Source organism: Lacerta agilis, chromosome 12 (genome assembly GCF_009819535.1).
Source record: "Lacerta agilis isolate rLacAgi1 chromosome 12, rLacAgi1.pri, whole genome shotgun sequence".
NCBI lineage: Eukaryota > Metazoa > Chordata > Lepidosauria > Squamata > Lacertidae > Lacerta > Lacerta agilis.
The window spans coordinates 6,958,619-6,985,053 of record NC_046323.1 but is presented as its reverse complement, the minus strand read 5'-3'; the positions used below and the strand labels follow the sequence as shown (position 1 = coordinate 6,985,053).

At 43.7% G+C, this 26,435-nt stretch overlaps 2 protein-coding genes across 6 annotated transcripts; one reads left to right on the top strand and one right to left on the bottom strand.

The window, feature by feature from the left end:
• Nucleotides 1-1,394: 1,394 nt before the first annotated feature.
• Nucleotides 1,395-13,356, bottom strand: KBTBD2 (kelch repeat and BTB domain containing 2). Of its 2 annotated transcripts, none has more exons than XM_033166341.1 (4): nt 13,260-13,356; nt 9,004-9,532; nt 6,329-6,494; nt 1,395-4,095 (listed from the first exon to the last, which is right to left on the bottom strand). In XM_033166341.1, the coding sequence occupies exons 2-4, from the start codon at nt 9,171-9,173 to the stop codon at nt 2,560-2,562; spliced, it is 1,872 nt and encodes a 623-aa protein (XP_033022232.1). In that variant the 5' UTR covers nt 9,174-9,532; nt 13,260-13,356; the 3' UTR covers nt 1,395-2,559. The 2 variants fall into 2 exon arrangements, with proteins under 2 accessions (XP_033022232.1, XP_033022231.1); XM_033166340.1 differs by lacking the exon at nt 13,260-13,356 and adding an exon at nt 13,083-13,177.
• LOC117056163 lies at nt 13,074-24,671 on the top strand. Of its 4 annotated transcripts, none has more exons than XM_033166338.1 (5): nt 13,074-13,167; nt 17,769-17,915; nt 19,581-21,443; nt 23,382-23,507; nt 24,484-24,671. In XM_033166338.1, the coding sequence occupies exons 2-5, from the start codon at nt 17,777-17,779 to the stop codon at nt 24,663-24,665; spliced, it is 2,310 nt and encodes a 769-aa protein (XP_033022229.1). In that variant the 5' UTR covers nt 13,074-13,167; nt 17,769-17,776; the 3' UTR covers nt 24,666-24,671. The 4 variants fall into 4 exon arrangements, with proteins under 4 accessions (XP_033022229.1, XP_033022230.1, XP_033022228.1 ...); XM_033166339.1 differs by lacking the exon at nt 13,074-13,167 and adding an exon at nt 16,046-16,114; XM_033166337.1 differs by lacking the exon at nt 13,074-13,167 and adding an exon at nt 16,167-16,339.
• Nucleotides 24,672-26,435: the final 1,764 nt, after the last annotated feature.

Here is a 26,435-nt window from a genome sequence, read left to right as displayed (position 1 = left end):
GCTTTTAATTATATAGCCCTGATTTTCACCTGCTGCAGTCAAAATTATAGCCGACATTCTAAATACCAAATATGAATCCATAATGTCTTCTCCTTGTTAAAGTTGCCTAAAACGTTCAGTTGATACTGAGCAAAATCTCAAAGAAACTGATCCATTCTAGACCACAGGTTAGGGGCCCTGATATCAGAGGAACAGAATCATCTCCATAAAAAATACAAACTATGAAGTTACTTGTTTATCTTCACGAACTTGCAATCAATGTTGTAATAATTTCCTCCAGTTTTTCTTTCCTATACTGTTTCCTTCCAAGAAACATATTGGCTAGTTAGTATTAGTTACAAATTTCTGAATAATCTTTCCTCCTGTTCTGTTAGAAGGGCAGATATACAGTGGTACCTCGGAAGTCGAATGGAATCCGTTTCGGAAGTCTGTTTGACTTCCAAAAGTTCAGAAACCAAGGTGCCGCTTCCGATTGGCTGCAGGAAACTCCTGCAGCCAGTGGGACGTTCAGGTTCCAAAGAACATTTGCAAACCAGCTCACTCACTTCTGGGTTTGCGGCGTTCGGAAGCCAAAATGTTTTTGACTCGCAAGGCGTTCGGGATCCAAGGTATGACTGTATTCAACTTAAGTTTAGAAGCAAAGCCAACCTTATTTTAAAAAGTTGGAAGTGGGGTTTTTTTTAATAGCTTCAATTTTTTACCAAAAAAACATTGGCAGAAAAGTGCTGGACAAGAATCTTTCAGCTACTGAAAAAGAACTGCAAGTTTTAACAGTGCCCTGGTTCACACGTCATGCTAAGCCAAACCATAGCTTAGGGAGATGATTGTGGCCACTCCTCACCAGCTGTTTTGTGCCATGTTCAGCTAAGCTATGGTTTGTCTTAGCATGCCATCCAAACCTGGGCTTGTGGTTGGTCTGTCGTGGACAAGAGGTAATCAAGAAAAAAACCTTGGTTGCAGTTCATGGTTACATTGAGTTAAACCAAGGTTTGTTCTTGGTCTCAGAACGGCACAGCAGCAATGCAATGAGTGAGGCAGGCACCATCTCCCTGGAAGACTGCACACTCACATGTAGCCACTGTTTAGCTTAGCAAGACGTGTGAACCAGCAGCTATCAGAAAGCATGCATTTTAAATACAATTTTCAGCACCTTGCCTATGATTCCAAAGTGTAGTGAGTACACTGTACAGCATCATCTACCCCCTCTACACCTTGTGGCTCTCAGAGGAAAACAAACTTGTATACTGTAACTTACCTCTCTGGAATATTTCAGAACACGAGGCACAGGCACTTCCTGTTGCGCCTAATTTTCTGAACCACCCAGTACCAGAATATTTTTTGACATTACGGTTTGAGGGAAGATACTGTCTTGCAGAAAACGCGGGAAACAAGTCTTTGACTCAGGTTTTCTTTTTTAATAAATTAATATCATTCAAAATACAGTGCCAGAACATGATGCAGCTGAACATGCTAGTATGATCCATCATGAAGCACCTGTGCTCATGTAAGATTGGCGGCGCTCCGCTACTGCTAGTGGTTCCTGGGATTAATGCCAGAGCAGCACTACTGAACTGCTCTCCTGCACAGAGTATTCCTGAAGAAAAAAAATGTTCCCCCCCCCCAAAAAAAAACAAAAAAGAGACAACTAAGGGATATCTATACACAGTCACACTACAGTAATGCTTGTTATTAAATTAACAAAAATAAAAACCTGGTTAATCCACACTATATCTTGGTTAACATTGGGGCAGGGGGACATAAGCAGCAGGAAGTAATATGCATGAGCCATTGTTTCTGAAATACAGAATGTGGAACTGTTTACTGATCAAAAGCTCCACACAGACCCGCACTAGGTAGGGCTGGCAATTCTTACTGCAAGCCCAGCAACGTAAGTTCACACCTGGCAAACTACCAGCTGCTTGGAAGACCTGTATTCTAAATAGACAGGTATAAGTTAGTGAAAATACATGCACCTAATAATAATAAAATAATAATAATACAGCTTGACTGAGCCTGCAGTCATTTTGCCCTGCATGTCACCGTAAATTGGAAGATCTACCCTTCCTACCACAGGTAGATCCATGGGATTTGATTCTCTCTTTACATGGCATTATTATACCAACACGGCTGTTGTGTAATAGGTGTAGCACATTCCATTAGGCCACACAATCTATAATAACTAGCACATACAAAGATTTCCAGAACTCACTCAAATATAACTGGAAGATACTTTGAGCAATTAACATACCATCCTAGAAATAGAAGCTGCTTTTGTGAAAGTTTCCTGAACTAAAAGTCTTCACAAGACTAAAAATTTAGACAATAAGCAGATGCTTTAAGCTTGCAATATACATACAGATCCCATCAGCTACCAGAGGGATTGTTTCAGATTATGGAAGCATATCTGCTTATAAATTCCACCGATTTACACTCAATGGCCACAAAATGTTAAATAGGGCATACGTACAAGACAGCTTATTGTTTCATATTCCAGCCCTGTTCTCTCAAAGAGTTTTCATGATAACCAGTTATAGGCATGCAGTCTCTTAATTTTAGGAGCTATACAGGTGGCAGTGTTAGCATCTCTCCATCAATCTCAAACTCATCAGCTCCATCTGGTGAAAAGAGATACGGTGGAGGCTTCCATGGGGATTCTTCAAGGCAAGATGGATATAGCTTTCCCACAGTGCACCGAAAGTCTTTCCCCAAATCCCAGAGCACCCGTTCAGATATATGCTGGCGCAAGAACCACCGGTCAAGTTCCATATCATACTGGTAGGTGGCATACTTGGCTCTCTCATTCATGTGAGTTTCTCGTATGAAGACACATAAGGAGTTGGAAATTACAACAGCTCTGACACAGGGGTCAGAATATCGTTTGGCAGGGATGTTGGCTGCCATTCGCCATTCATTTTTATTCACATCATAAACTTCCACAGTAACGGAAGACCCATCTACAGTGCTAGTCGGGAGTCTTATACCAGAGTTGCTGCCAACGTGCAAGCCTCCGATATAAAATATTTTATCCCCAAAAGCAGCAGCTGAAGCAAAGCATCTACTAGTTTGTCTCATAGCCATTTCAACCCAAGCATCTGACCTGGGGAAGTAACAGTACATCAGGTTGTGTGCCATTACATAAATGCAGTTATGAACAGCAACAGCTGTACTCCATTGCCACGCACAGGGCAGTGGGCTTACCATCGTCCATTCATCTCTCTCAGTATCATACCTTTCAACAGTTCTTCTGTTGAGCTCTCCACCTACACTGTCTCCTCCAATTGCATAGATGTGGCCTTCACAGCAAACTAGGGATGGCTTTATACGAACAAACAGCATTGGACTCTTTGGAAACCAAGTGTTTTGTTGGGCATCAAACCAGTAAAAGCAATTCACAGTTCGGAAGGCACCCTGAAGTCTGCTAGTTTTACTGTGGTTGGTTTTTACATTTTTCAATGGGATCTGCCCCCCTGCTATATAAATATCATTATCAGGAGTTACAAGCGTCCCAACCTTATGCAAGTCAGCAGGAGGGCTGCAGAGCTTGTAAACTTTTTCAGCCTGTGGGCTGTAGCATACTGAAGAGTAAAGACCACCAGGGTTTTCAGAAGCAGCTTCAATGAAGATCATCATTTCCTCTTTAGTCATTCCAAGTCTTGGTTTAAAAAACTTCGGCATAGATTTATATAATCCTTGAACCACTACCGATTTATCATTCGGCGGTAAGCCTTGAAACCAAGCTCTTTGTGTAACTTCAGAAAGCGCATCAATTCTTATTTGGCTAAGAACAGATGACAAATACTGTGATCGAGATTCTGTGTTGTATTCCAGCCATAACATAGCAGCTTCACGAACGGTTTCCTCCTTTTCCACATTTAAGTTGTCACTACTCAAAATATCTATCAACAGATCATGTGAGAGCTGCATGAAAGCCTCCTGGTGGCATACAGCTGTGAACTTGTGTTCTACCATTCTTTTAGCACTCTGTTTTAACTCCTCACAGCTGAAAAGATCAGCGAAGCTCAACAGCCGCACACAGTTCTCTGCATTTATTTTTTTAATTAAGTATTCTCTACAACGCTGTAACACATCTTCTACCTGCAATTAAAAAAAACAACAATGCAATGCTTACATTAACTTCATATTTAAGGTCAACAGAAAAGAAAAACAGGAAAAGAAACAAATTTCTCTAGATTTCTATACAAGCAACTTCTCCTTAACTCTCTGTTTAAGATATTTTATTCTCTTGCCATTTATGCTGTTCTAAATGTGTATTCTATACTTCACCTTCCTTTGTAATATCTTATTTTGAAATCTTTAATAAAATATTTTAGTTTCCTGCTAATTACACTGCTTTGACTGTTTATTTTGCATTTGAGCTTCTTTTGTAATGCTTTATACTGTAATACTTTATTTGATGCTTTAATGTAGGTTGAAAACTGATTTGAGATTTTTTCTTAAAAATATAAAGCAGTATAGAAATGAAATGAATAAACAACTTCTACTGAACAAAGGTGAAGGGATCATTTACAGAATGTGCCTAAACACACTGTCTACAACATACCATTGTTCACAAAAAGGAAAGGAAGGGAGAAAGTGCCCCAGTTCATCTGTAAAGGCCAAAGTCTGTTGGTTACTGAAGAAACTGACCATCTTTCAGTGATCAGGCGTCTTTCCTACTTATCTCTGTAGATAATAGGGAGAGAGGTTTTCCCTATTGCTGGTCAAATTGTTACGTACCTCAAAACAAAACTAAAATCCCTGCTTTCCCATCTCACTAGGTATCAGACAGCTCCAATCTCTGCAGGGATGGCAGTGAACAGAAAAAGCTGAATCAAACCTTCTGCTAGTTCACTGGCTAGTACAGCCATTCTACTGTTAGCTGTAGGGACGCAGGTGGCGCTGTTGGTTAAACCACAGAACCTAGGGCTTGCCAACCAGAAGGTCAGCAGTTCGAATGAATCCCCGTAACGGGGTGAGCTCCCATTGCTCGGTCCCAGCTCCTGCCAACCTAGCAGCTCAAAAGCACGTTAAAGTGCAAGTAGATAAATAGGTACCGCTTCAGCGGGAAGGAAAACGGCGTTTCTGTGTGCTGCTCTGGTTCGCCAGAAGCGGCTTAGTCATGCTGACCACATGACCCGCAAGCTGAACGCCGGCTCCCTTGGCCAATAAAGCGAGATGAGCACGCCAGAGTCATCTGCGACTGGACCTAATGGTCAGGGGTCCCTTTACCTTTACTGTTAGCTGTAAACATCGGTGTCCAAAGAATTTCAGGTAGTAATGATGTCCATAACAAGGCAACAGATGCAAATCTGGGAGGTTCCACTTCCTTTTACTGCACTACTGCCCCTTATCCTAGATGTTGCAATGTATTCAAGTACCTCTAGATTATCATTCCCTTTATAAGCTTCCCCAGACTCTTGAGATTATCATTTTAATTTTTTTTCTCTGTGTGCCTCCTGCAAGAGATGTTTCGAGGGTGGCATCAAACCTTTCTGTAGGGGTGCTTCAGTTGTGCAATGCTCACCCTAGGAAGTTCAGCAATATCTCTTCTGTGTCATGCTAAGACATTATTTTATTCTCCCAAGCATGTGGGCCTTAAGTTAGTGTTCTTAGGTATGCATCTGGCCATTAATGGGAGGGATATTTGTGTTTTATAATAGTTTCTGTGGCTGAACACTTTTAATGTGTATCATTATTTTTAATTGGCCTGTTATATATTGTAATTTGGTTGTAAAGAGATTAACAAATTAAATATATAAAATTAATTATACTGCAAATTCCCTTTGGAAAGCTCATGACAGTGCATGGCTCCCTGAAATCATGAGTAGCTAACCTTTTGTGGCCTGAGGGACGCATTCACCATTGGCCACCTTCTGAAAGTGGAATCCATGCAGGTCAATAGAAGAGTAGGGCTATTGTTTCCCCTCTGCTCAAATGATCAATCCTATTTTTGATCTGCACCCCTATCTGAACACTGGGCTCCACCCAGTGCAGCACTGCTTAATTTAATTGTCATTACCAAAAATCAGTAGTCTTAAGGGGCCAAAAAATTGCTTAGGGGCCCACATTAGGCTCTCAAATTGAGGGTTAGCTATACTTGCCCTATATTAATACATCCATTTTACATCTTAATTCTAGAAGTATGTAATGGAGAGCAAACTCATTTGAACCAAATAGAAATCATATTGTTATTAGAGTAGTTTAGGGCTGAAAATGCAAATACTTCCATGGCAGTTTCTGTTAAATGTAAAATAAAATAAAAAGTAAAATATTCAGAAAGATAGCTTTTTAAAAATGTCTTAGAAAAGTTAGCATATAACATTCCTACCTGTAAGAAGCAAGCCGTTTCATAAAGCTGTTCGACTGTAGTGTCACTTATTGCCAAATTACCCGTGTATGCGTAAATTATTATGATTTGCAAAGTGGCTGCATCCACATTCCTTAGATGGACATGCGTTTGCTTGCTTTCACTCAACCCACTCATAAACATAGCCCTGAAAGATAAAACAAAATACATTAACTTCTAGCTTCTATCTTACTTTCTCCAACACTTTGAAGCCTGGAGCTGGATATAAGTCAGGACATTTAAGAGCATTCAAAACTATTAAATGGTTCACAAAGGCTGCATTCCAAGGATTGGGATTTCACAATATTTACATCCAGTTTCATGGATAAGCTAGTGTCCAGTCCATGTCCAAGTGGACTCCCTGATCTTATTGAGGTACAGATCAGTTTAGTAAACATATTAATAAATGCTATATATGAACTTCCTCTTTGTTTAGGTTACATTAAGCACATATACCATATTTTTTCAGTGTATAAGACTAAGTTTAGCTAAATTTGCTATAAAAAAAGAAGTCATGCCTCGTGCTGCGTTTGCTGCGGGTTGCAAATGGCACGGGTTATGAACGCACCGAACCCGGAAGTAACGGAACGGAATCCTTCTGGGTCCGGTGACCCACGCATGCGCAGATGCGGCAAATGACGTCTCACGCATGCGCAGATGCGCCGAATTGCGACCCGCGTGTGCGCAGAAGCAGGGCTGCGGGTTGCAGAGTGCTCAGGATGCGAATGGGCCTCCAGAATGGATCCTGTTCACATCTGGCCTTCTGGCAGCTCCCTCACTGCAAGAAGCAAAGCTACAGGGAACCAGGCAGAGGGCCTTCTTGGTAGTGGCACCCGCCATGTGGAACATCCTCCCATCAGAGGTCAAAGAGATAAACAACTACCTGGCATTTAGAAAATACCTGAAGACAGCCCTGTTTAGGGAAGTTTTTTATCTGTGATATTCTAATGTATTTTAATATTTGTTGGAAGTCGCCCAGATTGGCTGGGGAGACCCAGCCAGATGGGCAGGGTACTTATTTATTATTATTATTATTATTATTATTATTATTATTATTATTATTATTATTATTATTATTATTATTATCATCTAGAGGTACCACTGTAGTAAAAAATTGGTAGTCATTTTATACACAGGGGTGTATGCACAAGGGTTTGGGTTTGGGCTCTGGTGTGGGTGACCCGGGTTCAGGTGGCCTGGGCTCTGGCAACCCGGACCCAGATATCTTCATTTTGGGTTTAAAAATATAGGGGTTGTCTTATACATGGAAAAATATGGTATGTAATCTCTCCCATAAGAGCAATGCTGACTGAAATCCAACCATTCTGCCCTTCTTTAAAGTATAAAAAGTTATTACTTTCGAACCTCCAGTTTAGAACTGTCAATTGTCAAAATCTTTTTTTGGTCAAACACATTCTGACATCAGTCAACGGCTTGTAGTAATCACCAGAACACTTAGTTGTACATACACAAAATTGCAGATTTCTGTAGTTAAACTAGAGTTTCATTTGAGTATTTCAAACTCATCTGCAGTAATTTTAACTTTGTCTTTCATGCAATCACCAGAGAGACTCTGGCATGAAACTTAAGTTAGTTCGATGTTAGTATTCCTTAAGTACTTGCATGTTACTGGTGTGAAAATCATTTTGTTTTGGGAGAAGTTTCAAGTTTTCAAAAGAGGTATGGAATTACCAGAATTACACATAGCACAATAGAAAGCAAATAGAAGCCACTGATAATGCGTTTTTAATTGATTTCATTAATACTCACTGAGATTTCAACCATACCAGAAGTTTCAAATATACAATAGAACAAAGCACATGGAAAATGCAGCATGTCCCAATGTCTTCTACAATATGTGTAATATATATTTATTTATAAAGATATTTGTTGCACAAGTTATTATGCTCTTGTACAATAAACATCACAGCAGATATAGAGCCAGAACTCTGGGCATATTCACCACGGTCAATTTGCAGTCGAGCTTGCCTAATCCTTCTAGATTAGCGGTAGCCAGTGTGATGCTTTCTGTAAATTATGGACTACATACATACACATGGGAAATTGTAAACAATGATTGATTGAAGTTGCAGTCCACAACTTCTAGAGGGCACCATACTAGCTACTCCTGTAAGTAGAATGCACTCTTCTCCCTAACCCGCCATGGAATAGTGGAATCATGCTCTTATTTCAAGCGAGTATTCTATTTCCATGCCTCCACACAACAGAGCAATGGGATTTTGCATGCATGTGCACACACACTTTAGATCTGTTCATACTCAACTCTAGGGCAAGAGGGGCAGTTGTCTCTCTTCCCCCGCCCAAAAAGAAAAAAAACTTTGCAAACTTCTCCTTCTGTGAAATTGAGCTGCACACATTTCAGACCTTGTTTTCATTAACCAAGCTTTCCTCCATAATGCAAATGTCATGTTTGGCACTCAAACATCACTCTTACAATAGATATTCCACCCTTTGTGAAGCCATTGAAGTAGTTGTACACCCCAGTTTAGCTATTCCACATCTGTTACATAAACAACTCCATTCACTTCAAATTACCAGTAGAACCATTTTTAAATTATATCATACACTAGTCTTAGACATAAGAGATGAACAAAATACATTTTAATGGAAGAAATAACACTACTTTAATCACATACCTGAAGTAAGAGCTACATGTAGCAAGAACCATCTTGTGGCATGGGAATTCAGTGCCCTCAACAATTAAAACAATGTCAGTTAGCAACTGCTGTTCATAGAACAACTTTAACTGCTCCAGTAAGGATACAGCATATTCCGTATTGATCTGCCTTTCTTCCTGGGTAGACATGATTGCATTCCATTAATATTTCCAGAAACAGGTTATAGAAGCCACTTCATTTCAGCAGGAAAGAGGTAAAGCAACCATATTTTTTTTGAAGAACTCAGAAGAAACTACAAGGGATATTTTGAATCCTTTGCTAACTTTATTAAGACATTCAGCAACGATAGATTGGACTGTTGAATCAATACTTCAGATGGCAACACACTCCTTGGATGCAATAAACTGACTTGGTGTCCATCCGTTCTCCTGAGACTTTCAAGAACGACCGCCAAGTTCCTGTTCAGATTTCCAGTGATGCAGTTCATGGGCGAACAAATGCAATTTGTGAGGTAGATTTTCTTGAACCATCTCTCAATCACTTGTGACTAGAAGGGAAAAAAATCATGTCAACAATTTTTCTAAGCCTGTCCTACCATTGTTCTGCCTAGAACACTGTTTGGTATGGTATTTTAAACCGTAAGTTGCTGTTATGAAGACCATTCATAAATGCAAAGACTAAAGGTGAAGAACACATCTGATGCCTTCTCAACTCCTCTGACGAATTAAGAATGCCCAGAACTAAAATGAAGCCTTGGATAGGAGTAGCAGCGTAGAAATGTTATTAAACCCATCCATTGTGGTCTTAGCTGGTCCTTCCTCTACTAGCACTGGCAATGTCTCCTTAATATTTGCAATAATGGATCAAGTTTTTGTCTCTCTTCACAATATTTAACATGGCCACAAATGTCCTTGGACTCCAGATCTTACCTATACCACAGAAGCTTTGTGATCTCTGTGACACAGTAAACAAGGGTAGTGAGCAGCTGGTTCTTAGTCTGTTCCCAATCAAGATGAATGTTTCTCCATTAAACACGAGCAAGGTCACAATAACTTGAAAGCTAAATGCTTTCAACCTTTGCTTATACAGTCATGCCCATGTTATGTTTGCTTCATGTTACATTTTTTTCACGTTGCGTCCTGCAGCGACCTGGAAGTACCGGAAAGGGTTACTTCTGGGTTTCACCACTCGCGCATGTGCAATTGCGCCAGATCGCGCTTCGCGCATGTGCACAAACACCAAATCACGCCACGCACCTGCACAGATACAGCACTTCAGGTTGCAGGCTTTTCTCCAGAACGGATCCCATTTGCAACCAGAGGTACCACTGAATTGTTTTCTAGCAGTGATGTGGAGAAGAAAAAAATCCAGTGCTTTATTTTTCTGTTGGAAATTTTCTTCTATAACTTCATTAATAACAATGGATGGTTGCCAACTACAAATATAGTATTAGGCAAGCTTGGCAGCTTGAAAGTTTTTAGCTTGTTTACTAAATACAAGTAGAACATACATATTCCTTTGATTCCCTCCAAACATCCTTCTTAAACCATAGTACTAAGGGGGGGGGGGAATACCAAAGCTCAAATGTAGCCAAATACTGCTACTCCTAAAATCTAGGAAATGTTGCTTTTATTAGAACTAAACTGTGACAGCACCAACTAGTGGCACATGCACAGCCAGACACTAAATCTCTAAATCTTTTCTGGGAGTTCTGTGGCCTAACCAGCTACATCCTATCAAAACTTGTACACAATTTGGTGGCTTCATTTCAGAAACTTGTCCAACTTATCTCTGTCAACACAGCTTACATTTATATAATACATATTACTACTTTCCCATTTCATTGAACTTATTTTGAACTTTTAGACAACATTTTTTCAGCTACTCCCAGATACCTACAAATCTCAAACGCTACTCTTTCAACCATGTCTTAACAAGGCTGCTCAGCTGCACCAAACTTCAGTTCAGATCCCTCTGTAATGCCAAATTACATCTTTTCTAATCACTACCATCACCAATCACTTATTCTTATTGTCCGTGCTATTGCTCTAGAAAAAGTGTTCGTGCTCACCCTGAACGCCTCCCTTGTTCTCTCATAATGGCAACGGTGTCCATCTGAAAGGTGCCAGAGCTGGGTTTTGGCAAGTTCTGGCTGAAAATAAGCCCTGCTTATGGTAGTTTCTGTGAGTATTATACTGGCATACACTTCAAATGGCATACACTTCAAAATTCCAAATAGGATGACTGTGCAAGATTGAACTCTCCAACCTTCAGATCAAGTGAAATCTGATTTCTAAACAATTGCAAGACGTGTTATAAATCACACACACAATCCTATTCAAAACTATTTTTTTTCTTTTAAAGTCCATATACAGAACTACATTTATGATATTTTTATTAAAACACCATCATCTGAAATGAAGCTGTATGAATTGTCCTTCTGATCCTCCGGTATTAACCCAGCCAATAATGGCTGTTAAAAAGTAAGACATCAATTAAAGCTCAACAGGAATACCGTAGTAGTGCCGGCACAGAAACACATACTATTGCTGAAATATGAGCCCCTGGGAATAGCAATAGCACCAGTCACTAAACCTGGGAGAATTAAGAATGCCAAGCAAGCCCTATGATGCCATGCCCACTCCCTACCTCCCCCCACAAAAAATATATTGCAGCAACAGCTATATCTTTACACCTCTGCAAAGACTGAACTTGCTACTTCAACTCAGTAGTTAAAACAAAATAGAAAATTCTTTCCAGTAGCACCTTAGAGACCAACTGAGTTTGTTCTTGGTATGAGCTTTTGTGTGCATGCACACTTCTTTCTTCAGTAGTTAAAATTTGCATTGGTTCTATGTAGAACAGGTGAAAAAGTAACCTGACCACCATTCTCAAAACATTACAATCCAAACATCCATTTACATGCCAAGTTCACAATGCAACTATATAATCATGCCAAGCCAATATAAATCATCATTAAATTTATATATGTGTGTGAGAGAGAAATTGAGACTAAAACCAAAGAAGCAAAAGGAGTCCGTTGCTCAGCTTCAATTAAGTACCTCCATTTCAACATCATTAATCGTAACTTTACACCTACAATTCATTTTTGGGGGGGAGGAGGGGGGAGCGGAATCCCATCCTCACCCTCTCTGCTAAGCAACGCCAACCTCTTTCTGCTAGGAGGCTGCGATGTCAAAAAAAAAAAAAAAAAAAAAAACCCACCTGCTTTCCTCATCGAGGGAGGGGAAGGGAAATGAGGTGTGTTTCTAAATAGCAGCTCTGTAAGGATGACCACCAGTATTTTTATGCAGCGGCGTCAGGATGCAGCAAGGCGGACACCCTGGCCATGGCTTCACCTGGATGCGATGCTAAGCCAGGCCAGGCCAGGCCCTCTCATCAGCTTTCACCCCTCCACGCCCACCACAACACCCCTTCGTCCCCAAAGCCACGCGCCCCCCTCCCCGAAAGAGAAACAGCAACCCCTCCGCCCACCCTTGAACAAAGACCTTGGGCGCCCGCTGCTCAGAGCCGCAGCGTGACATTGGAAGGCGGCAGGCGCGGAGGATGCGCCGCTGCGGCGGCCCTGAGCGGGGAATCCCCCCCCCCCAGCACCTACTCTCCAGTTGCGTCGCCGCAAAAGCGGAGTCGGGGGGGGGAGCAGTTTACGGCGCGCGGGCCCCCGAGAACAACACACCGACACAAGCACACACACGTAGCTCTCGCCCCCCCGGTCGGGGCGCAGAATCACCCCGGCGCCTCTCACACCCCGCGGCCTTCCTCCGCCTCCTCTCCCCCCCCCCCCATCACCGTCGCGGAAGCCGGTGCCGACCATCCTCGCCCCGCCAGGAAGGAGCCCAGGCCGCTCCCCGGCGGCGGTTGTCCAGGCCACAGCCTATGAAGTAAAACGCGTGAGGGTGGGGGGAGAGAGAATAGGAGTCTATGGCGGATTTTCTTTTTTGAGGGGGTTCGTTTCCTGTCACGGAAGGGCCGGCAGCGTCTCCCGCCCCACCGGGCAGAGGCCTAGGAGATACTAGAGGCGGCGGCTGCTCGCCATCCCTTCACCCACACCCACAGTATAGACGCCTCTCACAAACCTGCGCCACCCTCTTCCCTCCTGCGGCGGCCGCTTCGCCTTCCTCCCCTCAGGATCCTCCCGGGCGAAAAGGAAAGCGGAAGGAGGTATTGGGAGGGGGGGGAGGTGGATGGGGGAGGGGAAGGGGCCCGGAGCGGAGGGACACACACGGCGGCTGCGCACGCACGGGAGGCCTTACCTCGCTCTCCGCCCGCCCGCCTGCCCCGACGTCCGTTGAAAGGAGCGCAGCGCGCGCGGGCGCACCCTCTCGGCATTCGAGCCCGCCCTGCTGCGCATGCTCGGAGGGAGGGGAGCGCGACGCGGGCGGGAGAGAGAGAGAGAAATGGCAGGGAGGCGGAGCTTGGGTGTGTGGGTGGGAAATGTTTCCGCGCATGGGCAGAGCCGCCTCCGCCCAGCGCGGCCTTTCTCCCTTCGTGCGCACGCGCCCCTCCGCCCCACCTGCCGCTGCTTCTCCGAGAAAGAGACTCCATTCCCAGAATGCAACGTGTTTGCAGCGCGCCTTCGGGCGCTGGCGGAAGAGGCTGTTCCCTGCTTTGCGCCCCCTGCCGGCCGGCTGATGTAAACGCAGCCGCCTGCTCCCACCTGGAAGGCTCAATAAATGATTGTGAGAGAAACTAAGCAAGAGCTTTCCTGCCCTCAAGAACACAAACGACGATTTTGAAACCGTATTCTGCATGTACACAGTACACCGGAGAGGTGTCCCGTCAGCTACCTATGCAATCAGTTATAAACCACAAACCTAATGTGCATTATTTACATTGTATATGCAGGGAATGTTTCTATGGGGCTTGCCAGCAGACCATAAATTTACACAGTGTTTTTTTTTTTCTGGGGGGACGCAGGGGTATGCATACCCCTAAACATTTTGTGAATCTAAGTTTGGCCTCATCGAGGGGCAGTATTTCAATATGACTACAAAAATCAGAGTACCCCTAAGCATTTTTAAAGGGGGGGAAAGCACTGAATATAGATATCTATTTTTTCCTACTCTGAAGTAAGTCCTGTCCATTCAATGAGTCAGCCTCTCTGAGGTAAGTAGTCGCAGGATTACAGGCCTAGCCAGTTATTTTACCTTCTTAGCTGACTGTAGGTATTGGTGGAAGGCTATGCTCCAGAAAACTTCCCAGGTTAACTACGTTTGCTGCTGCTTCCTGTTTGTGCATTGCCATAATTCACACTGGCACAATAAAGTGTCCCACCTTGGGACAGTGAGCAACAAATTGTGTGGTACAAGTGCACGTGCACCATGCTTTGAATGCAATCCATGCATGCTGCATTTACCTAAGGTTACCAGATATTTTTTCAATGAATCCGGGAACACTTTTCAACTTCAATGGACTTTGTATGGGGACTGATTTGTAAATCCAGGGACGGTCCCTGGGAAATGGGGACGTCTGGTAACCTTACCTTACGTGGCTCTTGTCCTTAAGGGAAAAGAAATTCTGGGCATTTTGGAGGTGGTATTGAGCAAGACTGCAGGATGTGTTTCAGTCTCTCCGTTGCCTACATGGAACCTTGCATTCTGTTAAGTCACTATTTACCCTACTTTACCCTAGGCTCTCTCAGCAGGTGAGGGCTAGTGAAACAATCAGCATCTTAGGGAGGCAGACTGAATTGGAGGCAAGGTGTAGGACACCAAATCCCCAACAGCAGAGTGAGCCTCCTTTCCATGAAGGAAAGTGTACATGCACAGGGGAACTTTTGACACTAGGTCATTGAAACTTCATTTTTTTCCACAGGGGGGCTCTGCACATGCTCAGAGGCACTCAGTCCAAAGTGGTGGAATTTTTTAGGGTGAATGGGGTCAGGCATTCTGTTGGATGAATCCCAAACCGGAATTAAGATTGCTGGGAAAAATATCAACAACCTCAGATATGCTGATGTTACAACCTTGATGGCAGAAAGTGAGGAGGAATTAAAGAACCTTTTAATGAGGGTGAAAGAGGAGAGCGCAAAATATGGTCTGAAGCTCAACATAAAAAAACTAAGATCATGGCCACTGGTCCCATCACCTCCTGGCAAATAGAAGGGGAAGAAATGGAGGCAGTGAGAGATTTCACTTTCTTGGGTTCCATGATCACTGCAGATGGTGACAGCAGTCACAAAATTAGAAGACGCCTGCTTCTTGGGAGGAAAGCAATGACAAACCTAGACAGCATCTTAAAGAGCAAAGACATCACCTTGCCGACAAAGGTCCGTATAGTTAAAGCTATGGTTTTCCCAGTAGTGATGTATAGAAGTGAGAGCTGGACCATAAAGAAGGCTGATCGCCAAAGAATTGATGCTTTTGAATTATGGTGCTGGAGGAGACTCTTGAGAGTCCCATGGACTGCAAGAAGATCAAACCTATCCATTCTTAAAGAAATCAGCCCTGAGTGCTCACTAGAAGGACAGATCCTGAAGTTGAGGCTCCAGTACTTTGGCCACCTCATGAGAAGAGAAGACTCCCTAGAAAAGACCCTGATGTTGGGAAAGATGGAGGGCACAAGGAGAAGGGGACGACAGAGGATGAGATGGTTGGACAGTGTTCTCGAAGCTACTAACATGAGTTTGGCCAAACTGCGAGAGGCAGTGAAGGATAGGCGTGCCTGGCGTGCTCTGGTCTATGGGGTCATGAAGAGTTGGACACGACTGAACAACAACATTCTGTTGGAAAGCTGCGTTAATGGCCCTAGCCGGGGTGGCATATATATCCCACCATCTTTTCTTGTCATTTACTTGCAACTGTAACTTCATTAGGTAAGGGGTCCCAGACTGGTTCTGTTAGCCTGACCCTACGCAGAGTAAGGGAGACACGAGAGTGAGTTTACTGGATGCAGAGTGGCACTAAGTATTTGTAGGATCGAAGTGCAAATGAAATGCAATGGTCACTGGCCTTATTGTGTCCCTACCTTGGTAATAAGCGTGAACTTTAAAGGTTGAGGGCGAGTGAATGCGCGCAGCCATATCTTATGCAAAGTAAAGTGTGCATCAGCCCTTTGAAATTGATCAACTTAGATGCACTCAAATTTGCACGGGACCAGACTGTTAGCTGTAAGTCTCCGTTGCTTTAAAGAAAAGGCCTCAATTAGCTACAGGTGTGCTGAGGAAGGGCTTGGGCTTAAGAGAGAGGAGAGAGGCGTTAGCAATTAGTTCTTTGCTGGGCTGTCTTTGGATGCAGCAGCAGCATGGATACCTGGTTTGGGGCCAAATACAGCAAGGGCAGGAATGACTTGGCTTCGTAGAGCTTGCATTTAAGGAGTAAAAAGCAATTGGAAGGTGGGGATTCTTGCATTGTAGAAAGATGGTGAGAGCTTTAGTGGAGGCCTGGAAGAGGCTGTCCTGTTGTTGAAAGAATTCTCTGTATTGTTGGGCTGTCTGGGTTTCAGAAGAGGTTTGTAGGCTTTTTGTTACCTTTGAAATAAGCGCATTTCTCTTCCTGTCTTGCCTTTTATATGTTTATAAACTTACAGCCCTTTCTAAGAATACAAAACTATAGTTTGAACGAGGTATCCTGGATAAGTTATCATGTGGGCAGTTACTGCTAAAGTTTTGTGTGTGTGTGTGTGTGTTAAAACAATGATACTTGAGGGGTAATGGGAGGTTTGTTGTTTTTGCCTAGGAGGAAAGAAGAGAACGCTGACTGTAATGAATTGATATGGGTGTGTTCACTGTAACAGTCTTCTGCCATTTTAGAAATAGATGTATTTCTGATTAGTCATTAAGCAAGCTGGGTCAACATTGTGCCCTGTACTGTACTTTGAAATTGGTCCTACTGAAACTAATGGGACTCAGTTCTGAGTAAGCATGCACAGGACAGAGCTATAATGTATCCTTTCAAAGTTATATGCATTTTCCATTTCTAGTCCAGTACTGTATTGCATTTAAGCAGTGGCCATAGTGTCTGCTAATTCTTAAGGTTTCTCTACAACAGTTTGCACAAAATAGTCAGGCTTGAGTGGAAAAGGTGATTATTAAAGTAGGAGAAAGAGTATTTGCTTGTATGTTTGCGTGAGCAAAGAAAATACTTATGGCATAAGATCCACAGTGAGCAATGAGGCTTAAGGACATGGTTTCACAAAAATCTGTTTGGAGGATTTTTCCAATAATAAATGATACACACTTCTCTGAACATTGCAGGGATCAGTCAGGCTGAAGTTGTTTTTATCCTAAATGCAAGAATGGCTTTAAGGTCACAAGGGAACCTAGTGAATGGTCAATACCTACCTGTCCCATAAAGCCCCCTTAAGGCTGTCTACTTTAAGGGGGCTTCCCCCCCAAAAAATGTGGGGGGAAATAACAGGGGGATGATATCTAGATGAATGGGTATCAAGCCCATGCCCCATCCCAGCCTTACTTGCCACTTTCCCTCTGCTTCCCTTTAATAATAATAATAATAATAATTAATTATTATTATTATTATTTATTTATACCCCGCCCATCTGCATACAAGGCAGCCAGCTGCACTGCAGAACATAGTGCTGGTGGGACCCCAGCCACCCATCAACTTAAGTTCTTCAGATAACATAGAAATTAACATTTGTTTCCTATTCCTTGAGCCCTGCCAGAGTCCTTTAAATGCCTAACAGAGCCACCATTCCTTGGGGAGTGTTGAATCTGTTTCGTCCCCAGAAAACCCAGGACGTCCACGAACTTGACAAAGGGGTGTGTGTGTGTGTTTTTTAAGTGCTGCTTTTCTGTTTTCTAGCCTACAAAATGAAAGCTTCCTCGGAAAACGGACCCTATTCCACAAACCAAAGGCCCTTTTTTTACGCACAACCGACAGCACAGCAACCTTTCCCTAATCCATGGTTCCTTGGCCCAATGTACAACCCGTATGGCATCCCTACAGCAGGTAAGGCTGAGGAAGAGGTACAGGTTGAGTCACGGATGAAATAATAATTGAATCCATTATGTAGCATTGGTCTTGCAGTTCATATTCAGGTTTGGATTTAATGTTGGTATTTCCCTAGTTCAGCCTTGGCCAACCTGGTGCTGTGCAGGTCAGAACTGATTAGCGTTGTAGTCCGAAGCACCTGGAGGGCATCAGGTTGGCGAAGGCAGTTCTAGTTTATTTTTTAACTGGCTGTCTGATATAATAGAGAATTCTACAGAGGCCTTCATGATTGTAGCAATTACAACTGTAGTTTTGCCATGTTGGGGTGCCTCCTTCCTGACAGGGATCCTCTTGGTTAACTGCTGTACACCAGAGGAATCGCAATGGGTAAAGCTTTCAGTAACATGCAATAGTGATGGGAAATGCTTCACCTGCTGAACTTCTGCATGTTATCCTGTAAGAAGAAAAAAAACCCTGAAGCAAATTTTATCATAGCCATTATTTTAATACTTCATTACTCAAGTTGCCTTATTTCAATAAACCTTATCTCACTTTTGCTATGAGCCTACCTGGCAACAGTTTGAGGTGAGGCTCTAACCTGGGGAATGCCGCCCCTGACCCTAAAAAGGTTGACCCCTTGGTGGGGGGGGGCAGGAATAAGAGAGCACCCCTGAGCTAAAGGATCCCCTTCAGAGCTAGACATTTGAACAGACCAGGTTTCCTCAACCTCAGCCCTCCAGATGTTTTGAGACTACAGTTCCCATCATCCCTGACCACTGGTCCTGCTAGCTAGGGATCATGGGAGTTGTAGGCCAAAAACATCTGGAGGGCCGAGGTTGAGGAAGCCTGGAACAGACGACAAGAAGCTTACTCCAGGTGAGCTAGAGAAATCAAATGGTGCTCTCTCCACCATCTCATTTGTCAACCAACAACGGGTGTAAATAACTACCCGCTCTTTAAATTGGGGACACGCCCAAGATTAATAGTTGCCTCAAGGGGAGAGAAGCTAGCCCCTTGCCCTATGTTCTCTAGGCAAGTCCAGTCCCCCAAAAGGCTAAACCCGAAAAGTATATGACTCGTCAGTTTGTGCCAGCTCAGCAGAGTGATCCAATCCACTGGAGGTGTTCGCTCATCCCCAAATGCCCCTGAGCGCCCCTGGATGGCCGTGGTGCAAATGCAGTTGTGTAAATATAGGACAGGACAGGGCTTCCTTCCAGACCATTCCGGTCTGTTGTCTTTTATCAAGTTTTGAGTGCCTCCCCTTTGGCAGCTGACGTCTGCAAGGTCCCCAGGGGGTGGGGGGAAGTGGGGCAGAGCACATGGGACAGTTCACCCCAGATGGTTCCAAATACAGGGCTCTTCTCTGCACGATGGGGTTGCTTGTGCTACCCTGTCCTTGATTCCCCCAGCTGCTGTATTCAATGCAAATTGCTGCAGAAATCAAGAACACTGATTCTTTACATGATGCCAAGGAGGAATGGAAGCAACCTGAAGAAGTTGCTTTGGTAATGATAGATGCAACCTTTTCCCATCCTTGGACATCACAGAGGGATTTGAATTAACTTTTTCTGATCAAATGTAGGTCTTGTTAAAGGTCTGAATGTCTTCTATGAAGTAATGAATCTTCAGGTTGTTTTGGCAAAACTTACATTGGTGGCAAATGCATGTTTCTGTTCTTCTTAGGCTTAAGAAGTGGGAGTCCATATTTCCCCTTTTACTCTGTTCCTGTTCAAGAGTATCCCGGATATCTTCTTCCACAGCATCCCATGCAGATGAGAGTCAACAGGAGGCCCTATTTTAATGGTCCTCCGCCCTCATCACCCATGTTTTTCCAAGCCACACGCTTCAGGCACTATAATCCCGGGAAGCGAACAGAGACCAAAGAAACTCAGACTGACGCTAGGCAGGCTGAAAGTAAACCGAAAAAACATCAGGATCATGGTATAGAAGTGAGAGACTGTGAAGTAGGAAACATGGCCTGTGTCTCATCTGGTGTTGGTAAAGATGCCGAGATCTCCTTGGAAAAGCCAGAGAGGGCTGTGTCTCCTCTTGTTGCAGAGAGAGACTTTGCCAAGGGCTCTGCAAGTTCTTTACAGTTCCGAAGCCTTCCCCCATCAGGTTATGCTTTTGAGAAAGAGGAAGTGAGAATAGAGTATGGGAACAGCGGCGGCCCCGCCATTCAGCTATGGAAGTCCTTCAAAGAAACAATTCCTCTTTATGATGTGGTGAAGAAACCAGTGCCGGAGAATGTAATGCAAAGGGATATGTTTGCTATGAGTTCCTGTGAGGGCGTTGCATATGGGCCTCGTGAACAAACTGAATTGGTGCCGAGCATTTCTTACCCAGAGGAGCAAGAGGCTGTTGAAGATGTGCAAGAGACGGAGCCTCAATATAAATCGAAGCTGGATTTGGAAAAACAAGGAGCCACTACTCATAGGCCAAAGTCTCCTCTAGACGAAGCCAGAACAGTGCAGCTGGCTGAGCAGAACAGACCCGACCAGTTAGGTGCGAGGCAAGAGGCTTTGATGTCGAAAAGATCTGGCTTGAAGAGGTTCGGTGGTTCCAGAGCTCCTCATGATGTGTCCAACCTCGTTCGGCAAAGGGAACTGTTTCCATCAGGCATGGAGATAATGAATGATTCGTATTTCCCTCGTAAGTTGAATGAAAACAATGGGGCGAGTGATGAACATGTGCCAGCTTCAGAAAAAAGCATGTGGTGTGACGAGTCAGAGAAATACATTCCTCCTGAGGGCTGGTTAGCTTGCTTAAACAGCATGGATGCAAACTCAAATTACAATCCACATTTCTCCCGAAGGAAACGTCCGAGTGTACTTAGTTTTTCCTCGGATGAGATGTCTTCTGTAGATGAAGGCTCGTCGATGGACGATGCACCACTGTCTTATTTTGCTTCTGACTACATGCTTCAGAATATGTATACCTTTAAGAAAAGCGTCGAAGGTTTGGAGATAGATAAAATAAAAAGTGGAGGCTCCCTCAATGAAGATGAGGAAGTGGTGGGGATGGAACAGGCCGATACCAGCTGCAGCCAGAACTTGAAGGGCAGTTCACGGGTCAAGTTCAAAGAGGTTTCCAGTCCAAGTGGCAAGCTGGGTGTTCTCCCCAGGACTTCCAGTAAAAGGCATCTCAAGAAGAAAGCTGCTAAGAGTTTGTCTCCATCAGAAGCAGATGACTCTGAAGAATACTGGGTAAAGGAACCAGAGGAGGAGGAGGAGGAGGAAGGGGAAGAGGAGGAGGAAGACGACGACTACTTGAATCAAAGAGGCTCCAAAAGAACCTTGACCCCCACCAAAAGTTGCCCTTACAGGCAGACCGGCCAGCAAGTGATCTGGAGAGTACCAAAAAATGCTGTGCCAGCACACCTCCTTAGTTGGCCTATGCAAGATAAAATCAAAACGGCAACTAAACTGAAGAAGGATCAAGAACAAGTTGAGGATCTCTTCGGCGACTACAGCTTCTGGCTGCAGAGGCCTACGTCCCAGCAACTAGAAGTGCTTGAGGCACGAAGAAATTCACAAAAGAGTTCAGGTAAATAGCAAACACACAAGTGGCATTCCTGCATGTTGGGACACCTCCTAAGTCAGTATTCATTTTCTCACGCACAATGGGCCTTGCCAGTTTGGAAGGGGGGCAGGAACTGAAGCTTTAAAGCACCTTTTAATAGACTGGTGTGTGTGGGATCCACAGTCTTCTTGTCCCAGGGTATATTCAGTACGTTTATACATACATGTGTCTGTCTGTCTGTCTGTCTGTCTGTCTGTCTGTCTGTCTGTCTGTCTCTCTCTCTCTCTCTCTCTCTCTCTCTCTCTGTCACTCACATACATACAGGTGAAACTCGAAAAATTAGAATATCGTGGAAGTCCATTTATGTAAGCAGTTGTTTTCATTAGCTACTGGATTTTAATATATGAGATAGACTCATGACATGCAAAGCGAGATATGTCAAGCCTTTGCTTGTTATAATTGTGATGATTATGGTGTACAAATAAGGGCTTGACATATCTCACTTTGCATGTCATGAGTCTATCTCATATATTAGTTTACCTTTTAAGTTGAATTACTGAAAGAAATGAACCTTTCCACAATATTCTGATTTTTCGAGTTTCACCTGTACATATACATACATACTGATCTGCATCTTTAGGTGTTTGGAAGAATTTATCACTACCTAATAAGAATTTAATCCTATTTTAGTAAATGTAATCCAAAACTTAATATGAAACCCCCAAACAGTGCACATAAAATTAGAAAGTGTTTCTGATGCAATCTATTCTTGTAACAGCTTTACTAAAAGTAAATGCCTTCTCAAAAACTAACTTGAAAGGGGCTCCTGTCTTGATTTATAGTCAGCTGTGGCGTGGATCCTGACAGGTATTGCTACAGATCTTTGTACATGTGATTGTGATCCTGCTCTGCAGTTAAATCAGTGCATGAAGTGGGAGGGGGGAAACAGTAAGATGGCGATACTTGAAGGTTGAAATGTCTCGGCCCAGAACCCAAGAAAACTGGATGTCGGTGGTAGAGTGCAGTTCAACAAGGCTTTCTGGATTACCGTATATACCCGAATATAAGCCGTCCCGAATATAAACCGAGGCACCTAATTTTCCCACAAAAACCTGGGAAAGCTTATTGACTTGAGTATAAGCCGGTTCACCTTTGCCGCTGTGGAGGAGGAGGAGGAACGAGCAGCCCAAAAGCAGCCCTTTGGGCTGCTCCTTCCTCTTCCTCCTTTGCCAAGTTTGCATTTATGCGAGCAGTTCAGGAATGGAACAAGCTGCCTGGGGAGAGTAAAGAACCGCCATTCTTGTACGCTTCTTAAGGAATGGTTGACTGGGGAGAGCGGGTGGCAGCATGAGCGGAGAGAAAGGGCTTCTTTCTCGCCCCCCCCACCGCCCGCCTCACTTGAGTATAAGCCGAGGGCAGCTTTTTCAGCACAAAAAATGTGCTGAAAAACTAGGCTTATACTCAAGTATATACAGTAAATGATCTTGAATGCTTGTTGGGAGGTGGGTGCTGGCAAGGGAGAGCATTAAGGCTAGTGTAATAGCAGGTGGTGCTGTGGGTTAAACCACTGAACCTAGGGCTTGCTGATCAGAAGTTTGGCGGTTCGAATACTTCTGATCAGCTCACCCTCATCCTTGACGGGGTGAGCTCCCATTGTTTGGTCCCAGCTCCTGCCCACCTAGCAGTTCAAAAGCACGTCAACGTGCAAGTAGATAAATAGGTACCGCTCCGGCGGGAAGGTAAACGGTGTTTCTGTGCGCTGCTCTGGATCACCAGAAGTGGCTTAGTCATGCTGGCCACATGACCCAGAAGTTGTACGCTGGCTCCCTCGGCCAGTAACGCGAGATGAGCGCCGCAACCCCAGAGTTGGACATGACTGGACCTAATGGTCAGGGGTCCCTTTACCTTTCATAGCAGGAAACAGAATGACTGACTTGTATTCTTCTTCCTTATCTTGCCCAGGAAGGCTACAAAAGGAAGGTGGGTGGACTGCATCTGATGAACACTGGATGAAAAGTGGAGCTAGGCCGAAATTTGCTAGCTTCGTGCACGGCGACCACTTCCCCATAATCAGAAGCAGAGAGAGAGGTATGGCATTGTCTACATAGATGTTTTAAGAAAGTGCACCTGCTAAACGTAAGGCACAAAGTACTTCCTCTGTCCTGGGAGCGATTCATCCAAACTTGGTTCTCTCTGTTACGGCCCAAAGGAGGGAGAACACGTTGTCAACACAGCAGCTTGAATGCACACATAAAGCAAGTAGAGACGAAGCTGGATTTGGCAAAGATAAGGTAGACTCGGTATGCAGCTGCAGTTCATCACAGGGCTCAAGTCAATCTAATATGTACAACACACGTATTTGCAAATATGCAATATGATGCACATGCTTAATTTTCATTGACCTTTTAATGTATCCTGAGGGCCAATCTGCACAAGGCAAGAGTTCCTAGGGTTGTAGAGTTGGAAAGGACACCAAGGGGTCATCTAGTCCAAGCCCTTCCAATACAGGAATCTCTGCTAAAGGATCCATGACAGGTGGCTCTCCAACCTCTGCTTAAAAACCTCCCAGGAAGGAGAGTCCACAACCTCCGAGGGAGACCGTCCCACCGTGGAACAGCTCCTACTGTCGGAAAGATCTTCCTGATGTTTAGTCAGAATCTCCTTTCTTGTAACTTGAAGCCATTGGTTCGAGTCCTACCCTCCAGAGCAGGAGAAAAAAAAGCTGCCCGTTTTGCTACAGATGAGTTTAATCCACACCATTCTCCATAGCTGTCCATGAAAGTATTAACAGTATAAGCCCAGCTTTATACCATAATCAGTCATTCAAGTGGTCAGGGGAAGCATCTTAATTCAACAGTGGAGGGAATGAACAGCTCTGGTCTAAACTGGGTTAAGAAAACTGGCATTTTAAAGCATTTTCATATTCTCTTCAACCAAACAGCAGATGATAAGTTTGTGATGAGACTTCATAGAAAAGGGAGGGGGATTGGAAGGGAGAAAGGGGTTGCGGAAGCAAACTCTGGTACATTTTGGATGAAGAAATATTTATTCCCTTTTTCTTCAGGTGACTTGCTTCTAGGCATGCCAAAGAGAAAGGCACAGAAGCCTCCTCATAAGCGTAGAGACACAAGACTTGATATAGAAGTTGAAGAATGGGAGAAGCCCAAGTCCACCCAACGCAAGGGTAGGTTTATTAAGTCTAACCTAAGATTTAGTCCGTGGGACATGGGTGGCACTGTGGTCTAAACCACAGAGCCTAGGGCTTGCCGATCAGAAGGTCGGCGGTTTGAATCCCCGCAATGGGGTGAGCTCCCGTTGCTCGGTGCCTGCTCCTGCCAACCTAGCAGTTTGAAATCACGTCAAAGTGCAAGTAGATAAATAGGTACCGCTCCGGTGAGAAGGTAAACGGCACTGCTCGGGTTCGCCAGAAGCGTCTTTGTCATGCTGGCCACATGATCCGGAAGCTGTACACCCGCTCCCTCGGCCAATAAAGTGAGATGAGCACCACAACCCCATTGTCATCCCTGACTGGACCTAATGGTCAGGGGTCCCTTTACCTTTTAAGACTTAGTCCAGTGGTCTTCAGTGTGTAGGTGCCACAATAGATTCTCAGAAGAATCTTGCACTCATTCTTGCATAGAGTTTGTAGCTGCAAGAATGAGTGAGATGCAAGTATCTGTTGTGTGCGGATACTGGCTGTCTTGTGGGGCTTTGCACTGAATTAACACTTAAGTCTTGGGGTCAAGTCAAACGTTTAGAAAGTGTGTGGAGCACACAGGTGAGCTCTTGACAATAGATTTTTAGGAGTCCTGCGAGCTTCCCCAAACAGGTGTTGCTTTCTCAACACTCCTGCATATGGTTCATGTTTAAGCTCCGCCTCATCTAAGGTTTGCAGGTGAATCTCTGACAACTCCTTTAGTAGGTCAGTGTCTATCAAAATATGATTGAATAAAGAGAGAGCCTGCAGCAGAGTCTCCTTACTAATTAACTTTCTTTAATATCATTTGTGCAGGACGTGGAACAAGGAGATCTCTCTATAAAAGAAGATAATCGTAACTGAAGTGTAAACAATCCCCAGATATCATTCGGATGAGTCCTATTTAACGGTTGCAAGTGGCTCGGCAAGTTTAAAGTTGCACTGTAAAGGTTTCTGAGCACATGTCTGACAAAATGTATAAAAAAAATGAACACCAAAACACAGGCACTTGGTTTTGTAAATAACACAACTGATATTTAACCAAAATAAAAGTTTAAAATTGCACTAAAGGCCTGTCTTCAGAATATTTATTGTAGCGCCTCAAACATTTATGTGAAGTGGCAAACTTTGAAGCAAGTAAGTTTTCTGTTTGGGAACTGCAACTTAGTTTGAGAAACTTTCATTTAAGGTTGAATGAAGTTCTGTTTTCAGAAGAACTCTGCTGGATGTTACTCACTCGCTCAAGCATTGTGAAATCTAGGGACAGCAAGAGTTGTTTCAATTTTTGTGGCCCAAAACCTCCTGTTGCCCTCTCATTGTTACCTGGTTTTCATTGGCACATATCTTCAATCCAATACAGGTGAATGAGTTTTTTATTTGAGAAACAGCTACAATATTAACATTTCTACCCTTAAAAGGTTTCTCTTCCTTTTTTTAACAAAAGAGAACCTGGATTTATGGTCTAGTGGTGCTACGTAAAAGTATATTCTGGTTATAACCACTTCACAAACATTTCCTGATATCCCAAAAGAATACATCTTGCCAACTTATTTTACAATGTTTAGCTTTTCAAGCAATCTTTCTAGCAGTCAACCTGTTTGCTGCCTATTATTTTTAAAACAAAGTAGCAAGATTATTTATAACGCTTAAGGGTTCAGTTCCATAGGGCAGCAGAACTATTTTATGGGCTCTGCATAATGATCTTTGCAGGAAAAAGCGCAACTGAAATTTAAGTCTAGATTTCAATTGTAGTAATGCCAATCCTGTTATATGCTTTTGGTATGATGCACACCTCTTTAAAATTACTGCTTGCAAGATGG

Excerpts from the sequence above, each read along its gene's own strand:
- LOC117056163 (XM_033166338.1), top strand. The coding sequence starts at position 17,777 with ATGAAAGCTTCCTCGGAAAACGGACCCTATTCCACAAACCAAAGGCCC. Across the intron at positions 17,916-19,580 it reads GTATGGCATCCCTACAGCAG|GCTTAAGAAGTGGGAGTCCA; the intron begins GTAAGGCTGAGG and ends TGTTCTTCTTAG. Across the intron at positions 21,444-23,381 it reads AAATTCACAAAAGAGTTCAG|GAAGGCTACAAAAGGAAGGT; the intron begins GTAAATAGCAAA and ends TATCTTGCCCAG.
- KBTBD2 (XM_033166341.1), bottom strand. The coding sequence starts at position 9,173 with ATGTCTACCCAGGAAGAAAGGCAGATCAATACGGAATATGCTGTATCC. Across the intron at positions 6,495-9,003 it reads ACATGTAGCTCTTACTTCAG|GGCTATGTTTATGAGTGGGT; the intron begins GTATGTGATTAA and ends TTTATCTTTCAG. Across the intron at positions 4,096-6,328 it reads AAACGGCTTGCTTCTTACAG|GTAGAAGATGTGTTACAGCG; the intron begins GTAGGAATGTTA and ends TTTTAATTGCAG.